Here is a 24,661-nt window from a genome sequence, read left to right on the forward strand (position 1 = left end):
ATCTGTGTTTCCATGCAGATATGTATTTTACTGTTTGTAATTTTATAAAGTTGGATAATCTATCTATTGCTGTCAATTTCTAGGTCATTGTACATGAAAAGATGAAGTATTGACGATGTGTGTTTTCCTGTGATTCAAGATTTGCTGTAATTTGTTGGCAAAGAACATTTTCTTAACTTGTTTTGAGAATCTAGATCTTAATTTAGCTCCCCAATTTGGATATAATAGTCATAGATGATTTACATGTAGTTAAGATTTGTCGTTAAGATTTGTCCTTATTAGAATATTTTGATTACTAAGGGCTTATCTTGTTATCTCGTGTTCAATCCTAATTGTTTGTTGGTCTGTCCGTTAATAGTCTGTTTGTTGGTCTGTCCATTAATAGTCTGTTTGTTTATATAGCTTTTTTTTGTATGAACCTATCTTTTTGTCTATCTTTCTGTTTGTCTGTACTATGTCTGTCAGTCTTCTGTCGAGCTATCTGTTAATCTGTTTGTGTATCCATATATCATAAAGTCTGTTCTCATTTGTATAGACCGGATCAAATTCCTCAACTTCTTTCCTTATATTCTTGTTTTTCTATTGACATTTGTGATTCTTTACTATTAGGAACTATCAAGTGACTTTCTCTCACTCTGTCTTTGATATATGGAAATTTGTAAAGCTATAAAACCTTATTTTTTCAAGTTTAACATTCTGTTTCAGTCAAGTCCTGCACTGAGTGAAAGAGCACCACCAGAGGGCCAAGAAGATCCACCATTGCATCAGTCCATCACTAGCTTGGCTTCAAACAACAATAATAGTGTCAATGATGACAGTAATAACAACAATGACAACAGTGACAGTAGTGGCACTCTTGTGGATGATCAGCCAGAAAGTAAAGAAGGGGCAAAAGAACAAGGAAAAGATGAAGAAAAACACATTGGATGTATTTCAGATCGAAGCAATATTATTGATGGTGTCAGATGGGAAGAACTTACAAAGATTGGACAGAAAATGCTGGAAGAGGGAGGTGTGGAAAAAGATGTTGATGGACAGCCTGTAATATCACACAGAAATCCATGTACTTTAGGAAACCAAGAGCACTTTATAACAGGCACAAGACCAAAGTTGAAGCAAGGGTTTTTGTCTAAAACTGATTCTCAGCTTTCTGAACCTGAAAAAGATTCTAATTTTACTAGAATACCTCAAAGAGAGAAGAATTCGTACCGAAAAGGCATAAGTTCAGCAGAAAGGAGGCGGATATACTACCGTAATTATAGAGAAGCAAAAAAATTGCCTAGTCTTTACATACCTATTAAAGTGGATTCAACAAAATATAAGGAAGAGGTAAAGTTTCAAAATACATGTAATATCTTATTGGGGATAATGATGTGAAAGTTATGGGCATTGGTACAGAAGGATTGAGATTGTAAAAGTGTGGGATAAGTACAGGGGAACACATTAGAGAGGAGTTGAGAATAGCAATGTTGCATTTGAAAATTGAAGATGTCATGGGTTTAGAAGAGGTGTCAAAATGAATGAAGGTGGAGTTACAGTTGAATGTATTTGGAAAGGCAGTATGACAACATGGGAGAGTGGTCATAAGTCTAATGACTGAGTAGAGGCTGTAGAGTTTTGCTTTTTTAATGTAAGGCTGTATGAATTATAGTAAGAAAAACAGAGGAATGAGACCTCTTGACATATTTTAATGTTGTGATTGTTTTTGTTAAAAGGATTATTGATTCCCATGTGGGGGAAGAGTGAGGTGGAAATAGGTAAGGAGGATGATATATAATTAGTTTTCCCATAGTAGTGTTGATAAGGAAGAATTGTAGGAAGTTCTGACTCTTTATGCTGTGTATAGAAAATCTATGAATACTTCTAAGAATTTGTTTTAGGAATATTTGTTTATGTGAAAGTAAATGGTGTACATTATTGGTTTGTGAAACATGTAGGATTGCAGTAAGGCTGTAGAATGTCACTATGGTTGTTCAGTTTGTGTACAGATGGGGTACTTTTGAGATGAGAATGAGGTGGGATTATTACAGTGTACTGCTTTATTATAGTGGGATAGGGTGATTACAGTGTATTGGTGAACTATGGTGGAACAGACTGGAAGTTCTACTGATGGGGGAGGATGTTGAAAGAAAATGTGATTATGAGTAGGGATCCTGGTTTTTGAAAGGTGGAGGGTCATGCAGGGAAGAAGAATCAGACAACCTCCTGTGTAGATAGATATGAGACTAAATATTTGTGGGTTGAGATGAATGAAAAACAGGAATGGTTGAGATTGACAACATATGTAGTACAAAGGGAAACAGGTAAACAGATTAATGAATGAATGAGTGAGATGTAATTGGTATGAAGTAATTGTTAGAAAGACACATGAGACAAAGGCCTATAAAGATATGTCCTTATAGGATGCATGGTTGATGATAGATATATAAAGAATATTCATTGTGCTGTTGATGAAGGTTCAAGAAAAAGTGAGGTCTTCAGGGACAGTGAGCAAATGGTGTTGGGCTTGAGGTATTTTGGATGATGCCTGAAGATTGTTTTTTTGATAATGTGTCTCATAAAAATTTGTGTGAGGCTGGTGATGTAAGTAAGAGTGTTGATACAGACTTTAGTCTCACTTGATAGGTCAGTCACTTGATAGGTCAGTTTAATTTGTAAATTGAAAGTTTAAGAAACAATTGTGTAAGAGTGGAAAAATTTTTCTTTATCACACTGGTTGTAAGTTGAGGACATGTATGAGCGAAGTAAGAAGCTTGATATCCATAGTCCACCCTATGGTAAATGGAACGATACTCAAAGGTGCTAGAAACTGAAAGAGGAAAATTTTAGATGTTTTCATTTTGATATATGTTAACTGGTGTATTAAGAGTATGAATGTGTTGGAAATGAAATGCTTGAGGACGGCATTTGATGTGAAGCACCTTGATCGCATAAGGAATGTAAATGTAAGAGAGGTGTTAGAATAAACAGTCTGATTGAGAGTTGTCTAGGGTGTATTGAAATGGTTCGGACTGATGGAGAGTATGAAGAGAGACTGACTGACAAAGAGGATTTACGTGTCAGAAGTGAACTGAGTACCTATGTACAAAGAGATTTTGCCAAAAGGCAGGAAAACAAGGAGAAGTATGAAGTGAAGGGAGCTTTTGCGGTATCGGGACCTGAAAGTTCAGGCTGCTTAGAGGCATGTATGGGACAGAATGAAGTGGATCAGTATGGTATACAGGGGATGATGTGTTGCCAGTGGGTTAGATCATGGCAGATAAAGAAGTTAAGGAATTGTCTGAGGGAATTGGCTGAGGATAGAAGGCTGTGTTTTTTGTATTTTATATGACGGCTAAAGAGTGGATGTGTGCAAGTAAGGTCTTTGTTTGTTCCAGAAACTGGCTTGCTAGGGTGGAAGAAACAATTTTGTATAAAAATGGATTGAATAAAAGTAATAGTTATCGAATACCATACCTGTTATGTGTTAAATTTTTTCAAAACCATTTCTCTAGGAGGATCGCCTTGCATTAGAAGTGGCCCAGGGTCAGTCTAACTTGACAGTTTCTGGTCATGCTACTGACGCTGTGATGCTACAGAGAATTGCCACTAAGTTATTTACTTCTGCAGAGGAAAAGCTTTATAGGGTAGGTTAAAGCTTTTAGATTTACTACCTTGTGTCATAATGTATGAGGGGCAGTCGAGAGATGTTGCATAGTTTACAGTAAAAAGGAAGACATACCTTTGTTATTTCAATTTGAAGTATAATCTGTCGTGAGCTTAATGTACCTTTTCTTTTGTAAATGTGAAGTCTCTTTTGAAAACATATATTCCAGCTGTTTAGTGTGCGTGAGGGTCATAGCAGTGGCAGCAGTACTAGTGTCCAGGTTGTGCTGTCATCTCAAGCCTTGTATGTAGTCACTCCCATGCCACGAGAATATAAATCTCGTCATGCTATCGCCTACCATGATATTCACACTATTATTGTAAGTATGTAGCATGGGCTGATCGTTTGGATGAACCTAAGCCATTTCAGTACATCATGGTTAGGTCTTTTAATCCGATTTTGCTCTTAACCACAATTCTTCTGTGACAATATCCTCGAACCACATATTATCTTCAGATATTTCAGTTTCATTACATACCCCTTTATCTTTCCTTTGCATTCAAGACCCAAGTCTGAAATCCATAGAAAATTAATACAAATGTACTTGACAGTACTTTCAAATATACCTATCATTATCTTTTCAGACATAGATCTTCCATATATAGGCTCCATAACAAACCTGAGAGCTAAACCCTCTCTCTCATATTGTGACTCACTTCAGCCTTCATGGCTTCATATAGTGCCTCATGTATATATGTATATACATGAGTATTTTGAAGGTTTGTTGAATGTGTTTGATGATAGAGTGGCAGATATAGGGTGTTTTGGTCGAGGTGGTGTGCAAAGTGAGAGGGTTAGGGAAAATGATTTGGTAAACAGAGAAGAGGTAGTGAAAGCTTTGCGGAAGATGAAAGCCGGCAAGGCAGCAGGTTTGGATGGTATTGCAGTGGAATTTATTAAAAAAGGGGGTGACTGTATTGTTGACTGGTTGGTAAGGTTATTTAATGTATGTATGACTCATGGTGAGGTGCCTGAGGATTGGCGGAATGCGTGCATAGTGCCATTGTACAAAGGCAAAGGGGATAAGAGTGAGTGCTCAAATTACAGAGGTATAAGTTTGTTGAGTATTCCTGGTAAATTATATGGGAGGGTATTGATTGAGAGGGTGAAGGCATGTACAGAGCATCAGATTGGGGAAGAGCAGTGTGGTTTCAGAAGTGGTAGAGGATGTGTGGATCAGGTGTTTGCTTTGAAGAATGTATGTGAGAAATACTTAGAAAAGCAAATGGATTTGTATGTAGCATTTATGGATCTGGAGAAGGCATATGATAGAGTTGATAGAGATGCTCTGTGGAAGGTATTAAGAATATATGGTGTGGGAGGAAAGTTGTTAGAAGCAGTGAAAAGTTTTTATCGAGGATGTAAGGCATGTGTACGTGTAGGAAGAGAGGAAAGTGATTGGTTCTCAGTGAATGTAGGTTTGCGGCAGGGGTGTGTGATGTCTCCATGGTTGTTTAATTTGTATATGGATGGGGTTGTTAGGGAGGTAAATGCAAGAGTTTTGGAAAGAGGGGCAAGTATGAAGTCTGTTGGGGATGAGAGAGCTTGGGAAGTGAGTCAGTTGTTGTTCGCTGATGATACAGCGCTGGTGGCTGATTCATGTGAGAAACTGCAGAAGCTGGTGACTGAGTTTGGTAAAGTGTGTGGAAGAAGAAAGTTAAGAGTAAATGTGAATAAGAGCAAGGTTATTAGGTACAGTAGGGTTGAGGGTCAAGTCAATTGGGAGGTGAGTTTGAATGGAGAAAAACTGGAGGAAGTGAAGTGTTTTAGATATCTGGGAGTGGATCTGGCAGCGGATGGAACCATGGAAGCGGAAGTGGATCATAGGGTGGGGGAGGGGGCGAAAATTCTGGGGGCCTTGAAGAATGTGTGGAAGTCGAGAACATTATCTCGGAAAGCAAAAATGGGTATGTTTGAAGGAATAGTGGTTCCAACAATGTTGTATGGTTGCGAGGCTTGGGCTATGGATAGAGTTGTGCGCAGGAGGATGGATGTGCTGGAAATGAGATGTTTGAGGACAATGTGTGGTGTGAGGTGGTTTGATCGAGTGAGTAACGTAAGGGTAAGAGAGATGTGTGGAAATAAAAAGAGCGTGGTTGAGAGAGCAGAAGAGGGTGTTTTGAAGTGGTTTGGGCACATGGAGAGGATGAGTGAGGAAAGATTGACCAAGAGGATATATGTGTCGGAGATGGAGGGAGCAAGGAGAAGAGGGAGACCAAATTGGAGGTGGAAAGATGGAGTGAAAAAGATTTTGTGTGATCGGGGCCTGAACATGCAGGAGGGTGAAAGGAGGGCAAGGAATAGAGTGAATTGGAGCGGTGTGGTATACCGGGGTTGACGTGCTGTCAGTGGATTGAATCAGGGCATGTGAAGCATCTGGGGTAGACCATGGAAAGCTGTGTAGGTATGTATATTTGCGTGTGTGGACGTATGTATATACATGTGTATGGGGGGGGGGTTGGGCCATTTCTTTCGTCTGTTTCCTTGCGCTACCTCGCAAATGCGGGAGACAGCGACAAAGTATAAAAAAAAAAAAAAAAAAAAAAAAAATTATTTTCCTAATGTATTATCCTGAATACTTGAGAAACTTATTTTTTTGCCTTAGAGGGGTGTCTTTTATTATTGTATTGTAGACATGACTTTTTCTCACAATTAACTTAAAGTTTATTAATTTAGAACCATTAGAAGGTTTGAAAAGGGTAGATTGAAAATATTATTTATATTTGACAGTTTTTGGACATGTGTATTAATAACATATGCTATTGTATTTCATGTATCTCTATTTGTATCTGTTAATATCAGAGATTTTTAACCATTGATTAACACTGAAATAGGATAATTGTGTGCATTTCCTCTTTCATTATTTACTTTATTTTAATGCCAAAGTTTAAAGAAAACTGCATTTGGTCCTTCAATTTGGACATGAGAGGTTATGTTCAAATACTGTACCTGCTTTGTGTTGTTGTATATTTCATTTGAACGTTATACTTGTTATAGTTTCATGTATAATTGCAGGTGGGAGCTAATGACCAGTGGGTGTGTGTACTCAGTAAAGAAGCTGTGTGTGATGATTTGGCTACCATGGGAACTAATACTGGTATTCAGTTGGAAGTTGGAGATCCAGAAATTACCCATGCTCTCGTTAGCTGCTTAGAAATTGCTGTCCGACGTTACATTGCAGGTTTGAAATTAGGCACAAAGGAGAGAACTGTTGAATCTAGCTCTGATAAAAAGAAGTTTTATCCCACAGCAAGAAAAGAATTTCTTCAAGAATTTACAAGAGAATGTGTAGATAACTTTTCAAATTCACTTCTAGAGGAGTCCTTGCTTAATGCATGGGATACTCGAAAGGATTCTGTTGATGTCAGTCAAGGATCTTCAAACATTAGTCAGGATTCATCTGCTGTGTCTCCAGCATCAATTCACACTAGTCAAGAATCAACTGATACCAGTCATGAATCAACAGATGTTAGTGAAGTGTCAAATGATGCAAGCCAAGCTTCAACTGAAGTTAGTCAAACCTCTACTGACATTAGCCGGGTTTCATCCAATGTTAGTCAGTTATCAAGTGATGTTAGCCATGTGTCCTCTGACACCACTCGAGAGTCAACTGATACTAGTCAGCCAACATCAGATATGAGTCATTCATCATCTGACGAAACTCCATCTTCATCAGACATGATTCAGTCTTTATCAAATATGAGCCAAGAATCTTTTGATGCAGGTCACATACCAGTTGATGGTAGTGAGGAGCTCAGCAGTACAAGTCAGCATTCTGGAGATAAAATCAAAGGCAGTAAAAGAGCAGATTATACCTGCCCTGTGGAGCTTAATTTACAGAAGCAGGATGGCCTTTATAGATATACTGGTAGCTCTCTACGATGGAATGGAACGCTGTTGGATCGAAGTTTGCCAGCAGTACTGGTGCACCCTGCCTGGGAGTTGGCAGGATTGCGCAGGTGGTTGAGAGCACAGTTGCGTCTTAAGGTAGGACTCCTACCATGGTATTCAGCATAATGGCTTAATGTTTCATTACTAACACTTACTTGGTTATGTCTTTGCTTTCAGACAGCTTTATAATATTACAGTATTACTTTTTTGTTGTTACTTACCAAGCTGTATGTTAATTTGTCAATGTTTGCTCTAGTTTTCTTTGTCTAGGAATGCTTGTGTGGTTGATCCAGCTTCATTTTGATGTAATTTTGCTTAACTTTTGTAACTGCCACTGAAAATTTTTTCAATAACCTTAGAAGTGTTTAGATAAGCTAAACATGTGCACCCTTGTGTTTAGTGTTAAGATTTTATGTGCATGTATGGTTATGGAAGGATAAAAGTTTTTAATTCACTAGAATTAGAAAAATTATGATTTTGTGATTTTGCTGGTAAAACCGTTAGTATTGACTTTGGTATGTTGTCTAAGATTGTTTAATTGTTATGTTTGTAGATTATTGAAATGAATTTTAGTGCCTTCACAGGTTAGTGTATGTTCTGTATTATTAATGCATGTTTTGAAGTGTCTCTTATAGATATATATTACCCTAACCAGAAATATGAATAAAGTACAAGTAGAAAAAGGTTGATGTTGAAACCTGTCATTTCTGGAATTATATAAAGTATGGTACCTCTCTTTTGATTCCTGGTTATTTAGACATTTGCACATGTATCTGCATAATACTGGTGCTGCAGTGCACCTCCATGGCGTATAGGAGGTTATGTCTTTGTCCAACATTTTTTTGTTATATTAAGAATGATTGTTAAGTAAGTCCAATTTGTCTCAGTATTCATTCTCCTGTATACAGTCATTCTGTCTCTACTTGGTAGTTTTAAAAAGCTTTCCATATCTTTTTCATTCTCTCCATTATTTTGTAACTTTTTTAACTTCGCTCCAATATGTATGTATGTATGTATGTGTTAGGTCATATGCTTTTCAGTTACATAGGCACATCCTCAGCAAATGCCCAGTGCTCGAAATTGGACATTGATCTCACCATTGATGTAAAGGCTACCTAATTTTTCACTTTGCAAAGTTTTTACATATATATATATATATTTAAAGAGTTATCCATATGATATTTCATTATTCTTGATCTTTTACTGTTTATTGTAGCTCCTGAGATTTTGTGAGGTTGTTAGCGTGATGCAGAATATAAGAATGACTGTGCTTAATATGTGAAGGCATTAATCATAGAATACTGATGTTGTGTTGAGGGTTGCTTTTTAGCAAGTCTGCTTGGGGGAAAATGGGTGTACTTGTTCTTTGTCAGTCTCCAGGGGTGGGGAATTCTGCAGATTTTGTTTCCCACTTAGGTTGCATGCCTGTAAGTAGGCTTGAAAATTAAGTTAGTGATGACAGAGCTTAATGTTAGGTAAGGTTGCACCTTTCAGGAATAAACCTTCAGATTACAGTCCCCAAAAACTATGAAACAATGCAATGACAGTACATGATATGAAGATTCTTATTTTCATACTTTTTCGTTATTTCCCTCATCAGTGAGTTAGAACCAGGAACAGATGTAGATTGGCCTCATTCACTCATATCCACTCTAGCTTTCATGGATAACATGGTGAAACTAGAGCTCCTTTTGATCCATAACCAGGCCCCACAGATGTTTCCATGGTTTCTCCAATTGCTTCATATACCCCAGTTTAGTCCATTAATAGTATGTCAACCCCTTCATACCACATCACTCCAGTTCACTCTACCCCCTGCACTCCTTATGCAAAAATTGGTTTCTGTGTTTGGGAGAATATATGAGAGGAGGAAGTTGAGGATAAGTGTGGATAAACGAAAGGTCATTAGGTGTAGCAGTGGAAAGGAATAGGTTAGTTAGGTGTGAGGTTGAATGAAGAAAATCTGGAGGAAGTGAAGTGTTTTAGCTACCTGGTAGTGGACATGGCAGTGAATGGGACCATGGGAGCTGTACTAAGCCAGAGGATGGTTGAAGGGGCAGAGAACCTGGGAACATTGAGTAATATGTGGAAAGACAGGTGATGTGAAGATGGACATTCTTGAAAGTGTAGTAGCTCCAGTGGTGGTGGATGGATGAGGCTTGAGCTCTGGTCCTGTTGCTTTCTCACTAACATATATTATTAATGTTATTTATTGTTATTATACTTGATTGCTGTTTCCTGCGTCAGTGAGTTAGTGCCAGGAGACAGGTGAAGAAAGACCCATCCACTCATTTAAACATACTTATATATACATGCACATACAAGTACATATACATATCATCATATATATATATATATATATATATATATATATATATATATATATATATATATATATATATATACATACACAGACATACATATATACACATGTACTAGCTTGCTTTCATCCATTCCCAGTGCCACTCCACCCCACAGGAAACAGTATTGCCACCCTCTGCATTAGCGAGGTAGCACCAGGAAATAGGCCACATTCCTTCACACTCAGTCTCTAGCCCCCTGCTCCCTCCCCTTTTAGTCACCTTCTGTGACACACATGAACACTTTGGCTGTGCACTTTTTGAATGAATCTTGAAGATGGTTATACAGTAGCTTAAGGTAATTGCTTCCATTCATAGTTCCATTCTTTGGGAAAACTACAAGATCCCAACACCACAGTGACTGAAACTTCCATACCATAAGTGAAGCAGGGAACTTTACAGTGCTTGCAATGTACTCTGGCTCAATGGATCACAACCAGGTTGACTGTACTCATTCCTGCCATGGATGCTGTCACAGAAAAGATGGATTCATAACTCTACAAAACACTGCTGAACTAAGCCATATCCCATGCTATGTATTTATTGCAAAAATAAACTTTTCTTTTAGTGCCTATGGGTTACAAGTGGTTTGGGATGCAGTCTACAGCTCTAGTACTCAAGGTCCTTGTGTAAGTGGCACTGTGCTACCCATACCAACACATCACTGAGCAGGGTAGGATTTTGTCTTTTAATTCTTTTGCGCTCAGGTGTGGATCAGCATCCACATGATGTTTAAGAATGTGCAGAGTACTTGGAGAGGTTTTTCTGGCCTTCCTAGGGTGTTGGATCAGTGTAGTGATGTGGCTTCTATCATTACTTTTCTTCACCAATCTCTACTAATCTCAAGCTTACAATGTTGATATTAGAAGTTTCCTGAAGTGGCTTATTTCCCTTGTACAGTGTAACTATAGAACTTATTTTGTCTCTTGTAAGGTATTTCCAACCATAGTAGATGTAGAGGGATGAAAAAAGAATCCAGTGCATAAGTAGGGAGCACAACAAGGCATTCTTGCCTACTTCTATGGCTAAACTGCTACCGAGGCAGACTTATGTGGTGTGCTGACATATCAAGTAGTTGCCACTGCTCACTAGAGGATGCCAGCTTCACTGGCAGTCACAACACTATTTTTGGGTTACTTAAGCCAAGTTGCTGCATAACTTTTGGTATTTTGCTTTCAATCAAGGTTATCCTTAAGACCCTGCTGAAAAATGGTTTAGTTGTTAATAATATTGATTTCATTTTTTGTGGAAACTTAGATAACTGTCCATGGGATAGAATGAATTGGAATGATGTGATAGTCAGGGGTAGACATGCTGTCAATATACTGAGCTAGGATGCATGAAGCACCTGGGGTAAACCACAGAAAGGTCTGTGGGGCGGGGTTGTGGAGTGGGAGCCATGGTGTTGGTACATTGTACATGACAGCCAGATAACGGATGAGAGAGAAAGCAGCCTTTCTTCATCTGTTTCTGGCACTACTTTGCTGATGCAGGAAATAGTTATCAAGTATGAGAAAAAGAATAAGCTTTGCAAGAAAACAGTTATATTAAAAAAAAGTGATAAGTCCATGGTTAGATCTTTTTCTGACTTGGTATTTTCAAAAAATTTTCCATGGGATAGAGTGCATTGGAATGATGTGATATACAGGGATCAATGTGCTGTCAGTGGACTGAACCAGGGCACTTGAAGCAGCTGGGTTAAACCACAGAGAGGTCTGTGGGGCATGGTTGTGGACAGAGCTGTGGTTTCGGTGCATTGTACATAACAGCTAGATAATGGCTGTGAGAGAAAGCAACCTTTCTTCATCTTTCTTGATGCTTCCTTGCTAATGCAGTTATATATGAAAAATATACATAAGCTTTGCAAGAAAACACTTATATTCCAAAAAGGTAATAAGTCCTTTGTTAGATCTTTTTGACATGGTATATACAAAACTATGTACTAGTCAAAGGCTGTTTTGGTTGAAAAAAAAGTAATTGAAATTGAATGCAGAAATTCATTATGGTTCTGCAGATGCTTGTGGACCAGACTCATATGGGAGAAAGGTTATAAAAAAAAAGGGAAACACAAAAGGAGGAAGAGAATTCCATAGCTGAACTGTCCAAAGAAAGAAGGATGTATTGAAGCTTTATCAAGACCAGACTCATAGAAATAGTAAGGAAGAGAAAATACCAAAGGAGGAAGAGAACTCCATAGCTTAGTGGTTCAAGGAAAGAAGGAGGTAACAGAGCATCACAAGGTGGTTGGTGAACTTGGGGAAACCATCGTTTGAAACAAGATTGCAAATTATTTAGAGGGGTCCCCTCTTCATGATTTTCATCATAGTTTTCATGAAAAGTTTTTCATATCTGAAAAATCTGCTTGACTTTTGTCATGATATAATCTGTATTTATGATGAAAGTAAAGTAGTTAATATCGTTTGATTAGATTTTCACTAATCGTTCAGTACAGTCCTGTGTCAAAGATTACTAGCAAAAGTTAAGTCACACAGTTATTATATTGGGTGTAGTTTTTGTGGTTAGAAAACTGGTTGACAGGGCATGAATAGAGTAATGAGAAATGGTCATCTCAGAATGGTTGGATGCATCAAGTGCTGTGTCACAAGAATCAGTCATGGAACTGGTTTTCTTTCTATATTAATGATGATGATAATTGGTTTCGTAAAATATCAACAGTCACAGAGAACACTAAGGTACGAAATAAGGCTACAACAGAAATTAACTTCTGCACCAGGTTAACAGAAACATATGGTTGGATGGGGCTCAAAGGTTGCGAATGAATCTAAATATTTGTAAGTGAAGAGTTTTACACACAGTAAAAACAAGAAGGCAAGCTACAGTATGAATTCTAGGGTTCAGATTTAAATCTTTACAGTTCCCTTGTGCAACACTATCTTGAATACTGTGCTCAGTTATGGTCACTCTACATAGAAAAAGATGGACATAAGGGAGAGTACCTTACAGACAGAAAAAAGATGCTATGAATGCCAGATTGAAGAATTGGACTTATATAGCATAGAAAATAGAAGGTTAGGAATGATTTGATAAAGGTATTCAAAATCATCCAGAACTTTGGTAATCTTGACCTGAGGTGTGGTTGATTTAACATATTAGATTAGTAGAAAGCACCTTGACAGATATTTGAAGTCCATAGCTAACATTATTTGCATCGCCTTAGTTGTTCATAAACTTTCCAAGTCTTTCTCCCTAAGTAACTTTGCTTTTCCACTTGTAACATTAATCTTAGTGTTTTGTGATATCTTTCACTATTACAAAGGTCCTTAAATGGACCCACTGGTCTGTCACTGTCTGTGTTCACATCATTTGTCCCAGACCTTCTTGGGTTACTTAGTAAGTTATCATGTGCTTATGTACATTTGTTACTATTACTGCATGCCTGTTCTATCTATATATCTACTTATTTCATTCCTGGTGTTAATGGACTCTGCCAGCTTTTGATTAATCACAAGTGAAAATCATCTTCAATAAGGCTTTATCAACATCAGTTGATAAAGCATTTCCTTGCATGTAATGTATTGCAGCCTCAGAGCTGCTGGAGCCCCATGAAAGGGTTCTTAGGGTTATATGTGGTAATGATAACATTGACAGATGCTTTGCATCACACAGGAACTTTCCCATGGCAGAGTGATCAGAAATATATGTAGGTTGCCTTATCAGAGCACATTTACTTAGCTTGCTCTTTCCCCCTTACTCTTTCCTGAGTCCTTTCCTCAGTATATTCCCTCTGTATCCTATCACAGGATGTTGACTGTCTTCTCCGTTTCCAGCTATTTTGTTCATATAGAATTCCTTCACTCAAAATGACTAAACCCTATAAGATGATTCCTTTTGCCCACCCATGGTAACTTAGCAGAAGAAATGTGGAAAAACCTGACGAAATCTACATTTTTTCCATTCCTCTAAGATCTTACATTTCCAGTACACTTCATCAGTACTTGCTGCATCTGCTAAAATATCAAGTAACACTCAGTTCCCTTATTTTGGCTTCTTGAATCCTGGAACAGTCTGTTTCATGCATATCCATACTTCACATCCAAACTTTAAGGTTAGCAGCATTGTGTTGTACCTCTCTCCTTTTCACACACATTCTCCCTTTCATAACTTTTCCCAAGGGTCCAACACCTTTCTCTCTTGGGAAGCTTTCTTTTATTATTTTTTACAATCATTATGCCAAGCTGACATTGCAGGATCCAAATGCCTGAGTATTCTAGCCAGTTCCATCAGTTCATGACCCATCCTAGCATAACATTTCAGGTCAGTATTTTCTTTTAGTTGTTTGAAATTACTGTCTGGCACTTCAATTTCCCTTAGTGATAGTAATAAACATGGGAAAAATGCTGAAATCCCAAAAGAAAACTGAAACAGCAGAAAAAAGGACTTGAAACTTCAATATCCAGTTTGTAGAATGGGAATAAAGAGGAGCATAATGTGGTTGGAGACTTAAGAATAGCACATCAGTTTATGGATTAGTAGAGCATAGAGCGTTGAAGAGAACATGTTGAAATAGATTTGTCAATGAGAAGTAACAACACAAGATCTTCTCTTTACAAATGATGTGGCACTCTTCACTGACCATGAATTGAATAAACATTATTTTTATTATTATTATTATTATTATTATTATTGGTTGTTTAATTTGTTTATGGATGGGGTTGTTAGGGAGGTGAATGCAAGAGTTTTGGAAAGAGGGGCAAGTATGAAGTCTGTTGGGGATGAGAGAGCTTGGGAAGTGAGTCAGTTGTTGTTCACTGATGATACAGCTGATGGCTGATGGCTGATTCATGTGAGAAACTGCAGAAGCTGGTGACTGAGTTTGGTAAAGTGTGTGAAAGAAGAAAGTTAAGAGTAAATGTGAATAAGAGCAAGGTTATTAGGTACAGTAGGGTTGAGGGTCAAGTCAATTGGGAGGTAAGTTTGAATGGAGAAAAACTGGAGGAAGTAAAGTGTTTTAGATATCTGGGAGTGGATCTGGCAGCGGATGGAACCATGGAAGCAGAAGTGGATCCTAGGGTGGGGGGGGGACGAAAATTCTGGGAGCCTTGAAGAATGTGTGGAAGTCGAGAACATTATCTCGGAAAGCAAAAATGGGTATGTTTGAAGGAATAGTGGTTCCAACAATGTTGTATGGTTGCAAGACGTGGGCTATGGATAGAGTTGTGCACAGGAGGATGGATGTGCTGGAAATGAGATGTTTGAGGACAATGTGTGGTGTGAGGTGGTTTGATCTAGTAAGTAACGTAAGGGTAAGAGAGATGTGTGGAAATAAAAAGAGCGTGGTTGAGAGAGCAGAAGAGGGTGTTTTGAAATGGTTTGGGCACATGGAGAGAATGAGTGAGGAAAGATTGACCAAGAGGATATATGTGTCGGAGGTGGAGGGAACGAGGAGAAGTGGGAGACCAAATTGGAGGTGGAAAGATGGAGTGAAAAAGATTTTGTGTGATCGGGGCCTGAACATGCAGGAGGGTGAAAGGAGGGCAAGGAATAGAGTGAATTGGAGCGATGTGGTATACCGGGGTTGACGTGCTGTCAGTGGATTGAATCAAGGCATGTGAGGTGTCTGGGGTAAACCATGGAAAGCTGTGTAGGTATGTATATTTGCGTGTGTGGACGTATGTATATACATGTGTAATGGGGGTGGGTTGGGCCATTTCTTTCGTCTGTTTCCTTGCGCTACCTCGCAAACGCGGGAGACAGCGACAAAGCAAAAAAAAAAAAAAAATTATACCTCGCTAACGCGGGAAATGGCGAATAGTATGAAAAAAAAAATGATTATTATTATTATTATTATTATTATTATTATTATTATTATTGTTATTATTATTATTATTATTATTATTGTTATTATTATTATTATTTTTTTTTTTTTTTTTTTTTTTTTTTGCTTTGTCGCTGTCTCCCGCGTTTGCGAGGTAGCGCAAGGAAACAGACGAAAGAAATGGCCCAACCCACCCCCATACACATGTATATACATACGTCCACACACGCAAATATACATACCTACACAGCTTTCCATGGTTTACCCCAGACGCCTCACATGCCTTGATTCAATCCACTGACAGCACGTCAACCCCGGTATACCACATCGCTCCAATTCACTCTATTCCTTGCCCTCCTTTCACCCTCCTGCATGTTCAGGCCCCGATCACACAAAATCTTTTTCACTCCATCTTTCCACCTCCAATTTGGTCTCCCTCTTCTCGTTCCCTCCACCTCCGACACATATATTCTCTTGGTCAATCTTTCCTCACTAATTCTCTCCATGTGCCTGAACCATTTCAAAACACCCTCTTCTGCTCTCTCAACCACGCTCTTTTTATTTCCACACATCTCTCTTACCCTTACGTTACTTACTCGATCAAACCACCTCACACCACATATTGTCCTCAAACATCTCATTTCCAGCACATCCATCCTCCTGCGCACAACTCTATCCATAGCCCACGTCTTGCAACCATACAACATTGTTGGAACCACTATTCCTTCAAACATACCCATTTTTGCTTTCCGAGATAATGTTCTCGACTTCCACACATTCTTCAAGGCTCCCAGAATTTTCGCCCCCTCCCCCACCCTATGATCCACTTCCGCTTCCATGGTTCCATCCGCTGCCAGATCCACTCCCAGATATCTAAAACACTTCACTTCCTCCAGTTTTTCTCCATTCAAACTCACCTCCCAATTGACTTGACCCTCAACCCTACTGTACCTAATAACCTTGCTCTTATTCACATTTACTCTTAACTTTCTTTTTTCACACACTTTACCAAACTCAGTCACCAGCTTCTGCAGTTTCTCACATGAATCAGCCACCAGCGCTGTATCATCGGCGAACAACAACTGACTCACTTCCCAAGCTCTCTCATCCCCAACAGACTTCATACTTGCCCCTCTTTCCAAAACTCTTGCATTCACCTCCCTAACAACCCCATCCATAAACAAATTAAACAACCATGGAAACATCACACACCCCTGCCGCAAACCTACATTCACTGAGAACCAATCACTTTCCTCTCTTCCTATTGTTATTATTATTATTATTATTATTATTATTATTATTATTATTATTATTGTTATTATTAGTTATTGTTGTTACTATGATTATTTTATTATTATTATTTTATTATTATTATTATACTTGATTGCCGTTTCCCGCATCAGCGAGGTAGTGCCAGGAGATGGACAAAAAAAAGACCCATCCACTACACAAATGGGTGGCACAAGCCTAAATGATCTGAACTTTTACTATGACAAATATGGTAAGAGATAAATGTATTGGAAATATGTTTAGAAAAAAAATTATGTAAACATCAACATGGCAATATTCTATGACAGGATAAAGAGATATCTGAATGTTCAATTCCAAGCTAAAGAAACTTAGGAGAAAAAAAAAGATAGAAAGCAAGAAAGCAGAAGAGAATGAAATGGAGCTATGCAGAGTAGGGGAAAAGTATGGAAATGAACCCTAGAAGATATGCAGGATGTCATCATCATTATAAGTCAATATTCAGCACAAGGAGAAAAGAAAATGTTGATGAAAAACAATTTGATTAGACAAGAATGCTGTCACAGATGCTTAATAAGTTAATTGAGTCCTTGCCATTCTTTACTTTTCATGTTTCCTTATCATCCTTTGCAAGCATATTGAGGTATAGATACAGTCCTTTCTAATCCTCAACATAGATTAAGAATAAGTTTGGTGTAAAAACTGAGCTGTGGGGCCTGCTGCTGATAACCCAAACCCACTTGGATAAGGCCCCTCTGATTTATTTTCCCTGTTCCTTACCATTCCGATAGTTTTCATTCTGCCAAATGAGTCTTCCCTCATGTCTTCATGAACATCTAGCTTTGCCAGCTTCTTGTGTACTTTATGAGATCCTGGTGAATAGAGAGAGATTTTGTATGTCCAGTAGATTTTATTAGTTAGGCATAACAAGATTTAGAAATGTGAAAGCTTTGTTATTCTGTTACATCTATAATGTTAAACCGAGGCAAGGTGAAATAGTAGTTGTGAAGTGTTTCCATCTTTGCCTTGAAATCCTTTTTGATTGTACATCAAGATTTATAGAAGATATTATTACAGGAAAATCTGTTAGTATTAATTCACATAACTTTTGTTTCTTACCCCAGAATAACCCTGAAGTTATTGGGTATTGGCTTGCGGACTGGGAGGATGGAAGCAGTCTTGGTGGTGGGGATGCTTTTTCTGGACCTTTAGGACCAGCAAATGAGGGCCCACTAATGTTTAAGCCACCTGGAATCCTTATGTCGTGGAGACCAGCCTATTTCATCCTCAAGTGAGTCTGTTATAATTTTTTATTGCCAATATTTTTTCCCATTTTGTAGGACAGTCCTACTTTACCTTGCATGGTTCATGCAAAACATATCTGTTGCACACAACCTTATAGGTGTTGTTTAGTGACTGAATATTTCACATGAAAAGACATATGTAAATGATTACTGATATTGTTGCCCATAACATTTGGGTATTTTAGTAATGTCTTTTGGACACATAGCATGTGATCTTAAAAAATGGGAAAATTGGAGGAGGCACAGATGGGAAATGTATTCATTCTTGTTTATGAGGGACGCAGTGTTTCATACTTTTTCAACTGATTGACTTGCAAAGGATCTCTTCCAGACACCTCAGTCAGTACGTAGTACATACTTTATAATAAGAAGTTAGTCATAGTCTTTAGTTTGAGAAGAAACAAGTTTCATCTCTCTCATTACCTTGTCAGATGCTCAGGGGTTGATCAGTATGTACTTAAATTTACCTGAATAAGCTAGTTTTAATTCTAAATGGTTTCAACATTTTTTCATATGTCAGGGCTGGTGTGCTGTACCAGTTCAATGATGCTAGAGAAAGATTACCTCACATGATAGTAGAAGTGGTGCAGTGTGTAGGTTGTGTCCGGATCTCCTCTAGTCAACGACCCCATGCATTTCAGGTATTGCATTATATTTTACTTTTATTTCCCACATGAAAATGGGATCTTATTTTAAGAAATCAAGAAGCAGCACTTTCTGCAGAATATTCTGTTGGTATTTTTTTTATTTTTAAGAAAAAGGTAAGTTAACACTATGCATTTAGGAAATCTTGCATTTCATTCTGAAACTCTGTCATATGTAGTGCACTAAACTGACAGTAATAGAAGTAATAACGTGGCAGTCAAAAAGTGCCTTGAATGTCATTTTTTTTGTTACCTGTGGATTTGAATCTACTGCAAATTTGTGAAGCTTTTATAGATTTTGGCTTTTATTTGTTATTTGCAGTGAAATTTCTGGGATCAAAACAGTTGTTAGAAGACTTAAACTTTCATTCCTCACACTGGTATAAACAAATCTTACAAATTAGAAATTCTTAAAAAAAAATCTTGTACAAGATATCACATGTCCCTTGTAAAAAAAATTTAACGTTTTTCTAAGTAGTGATTTAAGAATGACGTACAGTTTTTCATTTAGGAAGTACTCCCTGTTGACAAGGGTTAGACAAAGGATATGTTTAACTTCTTGTATCATTGTAAAGTGCTATGCTAATGGCTGCTCATTAGAAATACAGTAGGAGAATAAGTATGAATGTGAATACCACTGAGGATTTTTTCTTATCATCTGTAGAGAGGAGTTAAGTTCAGTTACTGGAGAGTTATTGGAAGGAGTAACATATCTGACTTTACATTCACTCAAGCACTGCTCAGTTTCTTGTGTATGTATCTCATATGAGTATGATAAGAGCATTGGAACATACATTATCTGGATTCCTTTAACTTCTGTCAATCTCGTGACATCAAGATCCTATTTCAAGAACCGAGCATCTCCGGAGAGGCAAGATCGCATGACATTCTTGCAGCATATTCTTCCTCAAAAGATAGATGATGTCATCCTCCACAAAAAAGACTAGCTACCTTCATAGCTGGCCATCAAGCCAGATTTATTTGCAAAAAGTTGACCTGCAAAATCCTCAAGCTCTACAACGGAATTCTCCATGGAGCACTTCTCTCTCTAACCCTCTTTAATGTCTTTCTTTACAACTTCCCAATACCCACACAAACACTTTGTAAGTCCTCTTGTGCCGACAAGTACATCTTCATAGCTTTAAGAACAGAAAAGAGAGTTTATTAGATTATTCAGTGTCTAAACATGAGAGTTTATTTAAGTTTGAAGATCACCTTCCGTGGGTAGATTTTAATCCAAAGACAAAGTTCCTTGCTAAAAACAAGGCTGCTGAATTTAGGGATAATCCTATTGTAATACTGCTCAAGGAAATTTCTCCCTCTGAACTTCATATTTAATGCAGTCATGATTCCCAAAGAATTCTCGATCACACAGAATATTACTTAAGAGAAGCAAATTTTATATTTATCCAGGCCCTTCTAAGCATTTATCACCAAGAAATGTTTCTGGTTGAATTAAGAAATTGGTACCCCGTTCACTACTGGGGCTGTCTGCTAGAGTCCATGATATAAGAATGGAGAGACTTCTACCTTGGCATCTTTAAGAAATTTTGTTCATTGGATGAGATTAGCAAGAGTAATCTTTAACATGACATGTACCTTGGTTTACATTTGCTTAGCTTATTTCGTAAGAATTTTATCCTGCTGGAATAGGATAGACTAGACTGGGAATCAGATTTTCATTAATAGTAAGCTTTAGTTTTTCATGAATTTTGTCTTTATGCCCCTTCTTATGTGGGTTTGCTTTTGAAGGCTCTTAGGGCTCTGTTCGTGCATGAGAAATGTAGATTTTGAAGGATGAAGAAATATTTTTCTCTGCTACAGGCAGAGCTGTATCAGCACTCATTTATTTAGTTTTCTCTTCCTTCCCCTCTTCCCTTTTCAAAGAATTATTTCTTCAGTCCTAATTTTAAGAAGTCAGAGGCACAGGTACCAGTAATAATTAATGATGGGAGCTGGTTGCATGGTAACACTTCACCATCATGCTATGATGTTACAGACCTGGTGGGCTAGGGTTTGGACATTAAATCTTTTGAATGAGCATCTGCCAGCCTTACACAGGATATAATGGTCAGAGGCAATGAACGCTCATGAAAAAACTCCAGTTTGTTGGGAAGAATAGTAGTTTAAGCTCCCACTAAGCAGGTGCTGTTGCAGATGCTCTTTTTTTTTTTTTTTTTAACTATTGGAACCTACATTTTCTTCTCTTTTTCCAGTTGCTGAGAAAGAATGAACCCCCTCTAATGCTAGCAGCATCAGATGAGCATCAGGCATCATTATGGCTTCAGGCTTTCCTTATGATAATCAATAGTGGGGTAAGATTATTGTGTGTTTTGAATAATATTTATGAGCATTTATCTATCCATATGTTTATGTTTCCTAATCCATACAGAGATTGATTAATCTTCTGTGTAAGTTGAGCACTGCTCTGTAGAGACTGTGGCATCTGAACTAGACTTTTAGTTTCTTAAAGATAGATTTAGCTATGGTTATTTTGTTAGTGATGAATGATTGAATTGCCACATCATTTCAGGAAATGGGAAGGTTATGAGGGGGTTTTAGAAAAGGAGATGGTCAGAAACTGGATGTCCTATATGGATCAGTTTTAGGACTAGTTATTTTTATGATATAAACTGTTGACACTTTAAGACATAAATGATACTGTAAGATATCAAAATTTGAAGTTGACACTAAGCTGGGAAATAGAACTTATGATGGAAATTTAATGTATACAGCTGCAAGCTACAAAATTATTGACTGGGCTGGTTAGTGGCAGATGGATTTGATATTAGCACAAAATTTTACACATCAACAGTAAAAATGAGAAAACAAGCTGCAGCTTAAAATCTGTTGGGTAACGAAATATAAATGAGGAAAAGTCCTAAGTGTATTAATTTCTGTAGATGTAAACCTAGGTAAGCAATGCAAAGAATTAGTAAAAGAGGCTGAAAGAAATGTTGGGCCTTTTTGGAAACTAAACTTCACTCTTTATGCTTCACTGTTTTATCCCCCACCACAAGAAGTCTGTTTTGGTCACTCTACTTGAAAAATGAGAAATGGAGTAGGAAGAGTACAATGGCAAAGTACCAAGATCATACTTGGACTGAATAATAAACCTTGTGGAGGGCATCTAGAAAACCTAAACTTAATTTCTGTAGAGAAGAATGTTAAGAGATGATTTGATACACTATTATCAAAGGCTTCAGTAGTCCTGACATAGGTAGCTTTTTTAATGATAGAGCTGTCCTGATTTTGCTTACAGTAATGGATACAAACTCATGGTCAGCCATCTGAATGAGGCTAAGTACTTTTTATTCAAGATTGTTAAAATGTGGATTGATTTACCAATAAGAATACTTGAAAGTAACATCATAAATGCATTTGAAAATAGCTTTGTTAGTATTTCCCTGCTAGAGTACTTCCCTGCTAGCATGATATTGTTTGGTGGATGAAAATGATCCTGTAGATTCTTCAGTGTATCTGAATAGATTCTTCAGGGCTTCTCTTATCTTCAGGTATTTGTTTATTTATTCAAGTTGTCATGCATCTTTTGTAAATTTCCAAATTATGATTATAATTTCTTCCTTTTCCATAGAGCTTTCTACACAGGATACAGTAATTTTAGGTTTGGCCTTCATCTTTTTTATTAACCCAGAGTTTATTTTCTATTTTTTTCTGTCTTGCATGATGATATTATACCAACTGTGTTTATACTTATACCTATGTGATTCTTGCATTTGCTTCAACCTGTATACAAAGGAAGTTTCAATACCTTCTAGTCTTATGATATATGACCTGTTTTTCCAACTCCTGTATTCTTTTTATATATTGTTAACCCCAGTGTAACCCCATTCTACTTATCTTACCCTTCACTCATAACTCTTTATTATTTGTTGTTGTTGTCCTTACTTCTTTTTAAGTAGTGGTTTCTTCTAACCAGTGCTGCATTTAACACTGAATGAGCAGCTTGTTATTATCATCTGGTTATCCAGGAAGGATAAACATTGTACAGCATTGTTTCAGAAAACAGATAACTATGATTTCACATCACACTTTGAAAGGAGGATTGGTTTGTTCTGGTGCCTTGTTTTGACAAAATGACAATTCTTGAATTTATAGTGCTGCAGATATTCAACCCTACCATGCTGTAATCTGAGGTCTAGGTCATGTGATTTTATAAATGTGAGGCATTACCTTGTACATTCAAGTTGCTATTGGCATTTTCTGTATATTTTTATGTTGCTGTAGCTTAACAGTAGCACTGCAGATATTCAACCCTGCCATGCTATAATCTCACATCTAGGTCATGTAATTTGATAAATTTGAGGCATTACCTTATACATTCAAGTTGCTATTTGCATTTTCCATATTATTTTTATGTTGCTGAAGCTTAACAAAACTCATCTTTTAACTCAAGACTTAACATTTCCACATTTCCACCCTTATTAACTCTGATCTTACAACCAAATTTTTTTTCTGCATCTCTTTTTGTCATCTTGTTCATATGTATTTATACTGTACGTCATTTCAGCAAACCCATTTTGAAAAAAGCTTCTTTTTATAGAAAACTCAATCACTGTTGCATGTATGAAGGTGAATTCCTTCCCCAATCCTTTTGTCAGGTATGTCGTTCAAAATGTCCATCTAAATGTTATGATGTAACACTGATAATTCATGTTGTATGAGATATTCATACAGACAATCAGTTAGACTGAAAGCTCTCTATAAAACATTTCACTCTTACAGGTACGAGACATAAGCGAAAGAACACAGGTACCTTGCCGGGTGATACTTTTAGAATCTGGAGTTTTGCTTGCACAGCAGTCAGACCTAATCCTTGGGTCACCGCCAGAAGTGGCACCCCAAAACAATCAAGATAACAAATCCTCATCTGTCACTCAACATTCCCAACAAATTCTTGAAACTACTTCTGCAGTATCTTCTACCAACAATCAGGTTCAATGGGAGAAAAGAGATGTACAAAAACCAGTTAATCAGGTCATTGCAAACCTAAAGGATCGTAAGCCCTTAAGCTCATCGCAAACTTCCCTTAATCGCACCAATAGTACATCATCTGTTCCTGGTAGTCCAGTGAAACGTGTTGGTTCAGGAGAGAGGAGTTCAACCCCTAAACATAGCGTTCGGCATCAGCGTCATAGTAGCCTGTCCAGACTGTCTGATTGTGGAATTCCAGATATAAAACCTGATATACAAAATATAAATGAAAGTAATACAGTGACTCCTGAGAAGAGGCCTACTGCACAGAGGCAACAAACAGGGGATCCAACTGACAGCAGGGTTTCCCAGCTGAGAAAAGGATTTCAGCCTAAGGGAGAAGTCAAGGTTTTGACATTTAGTGCACTTGAACACCTCTCCTCGGTGTCGGTGTATGCTGAGTGTCCCAGCACTTGTCTCATGGTATGTGTTGTTTCTCTCATATGTAATGCATCGACTGCTTTTGTATTTTGAATGCTATATCATGTGGTTCTTGAGTCATACAGTTTCCTAGGATGATTTATCTCTCTCTTTCTTATTCATCTGTATGTCTGCTTGTTGATAGCAGGTATATTCCATTTCCTTTCATGTGCCTTTAACTTTCATCAATTGAGTTCATTTTGGTTGCACCTGTCTCCAGATAGTAAATCCACTTGCCCATAATAATCTGTTGATTATTTCCAACTTTCCTCTCTTTATTTTCATCAACATTTTCAACCTTACAGTACTGGAGATATATCCGTAACTTGCCGTGATGATAGGCAGCATTTTAGTACTTCAAAACCTGTCTTGATGAT

At 37.6% G+C, this 24,661-nt stretch overlaps 1 protein-coding gene across 3 annotated transcripts in view; it reads left to right on the forward strand.

Annotated features, from left to right (window-relative positions):
- Positions 1-24,661, forward strand: part of LOC139765170 (uncharacterized) — a 64,991-nt gene that overhangs the window by 25,555 nt on the left and 14,775 nt on the right. For all 3 annotated transcript variants that reach the window (XR_011716598.1, XM_071692423.1, XM_071692425.1), the window contains 8 exons: positions 706-1,329; positions 3,495-3,626; positions 3,816-3,965; positions 6,662-7,633; positions 18,046-18,212; positions 18,746-18,866; positions 21,086-21,184; positions 23,616-24,287. Coding sequence is in view for 2 of the 3 variants with exons in the window: in XM_071692423.1 (XP_071548524.1) it covers positions 706-1,329; positions 3,495-3,626; positions 3,816-3,965; positions 6,662-7,633; positions 18,046-18,212; positions 18,746-18,866; positions 21,086-21,184; positions 23,616-24,287 (2,937 nt within the window). In the remaining variant the exon portion in view is untranslated. The remainder of the gene's footprint in view (positions 1-705; positions 1,330-3,494; positions 3,627-3,815; positions 3,966-6,661; positions 7,634-18,045; positions 18,213-18,745; positions 18,867-21,085; positions 21,185-23,615; positions 24,288-24,661) is intronic.

The sequence above is a fragment of the Panulirus ornatus genome, chromosome 53, assembly GCF_036320965.1.
Source record: "Panulirus ornatus isolate Po-2019 chromosome 53, ASM3632096v1, whole genome shotgun sequence".
Classification (NCBI taxonomy): domain Eukaryota; kingdom Metazoa; phylum Arthropoda; class Malacostraca; order Decapoda; family Palinuridae; genus Panulirus; species Panulirus ornatus.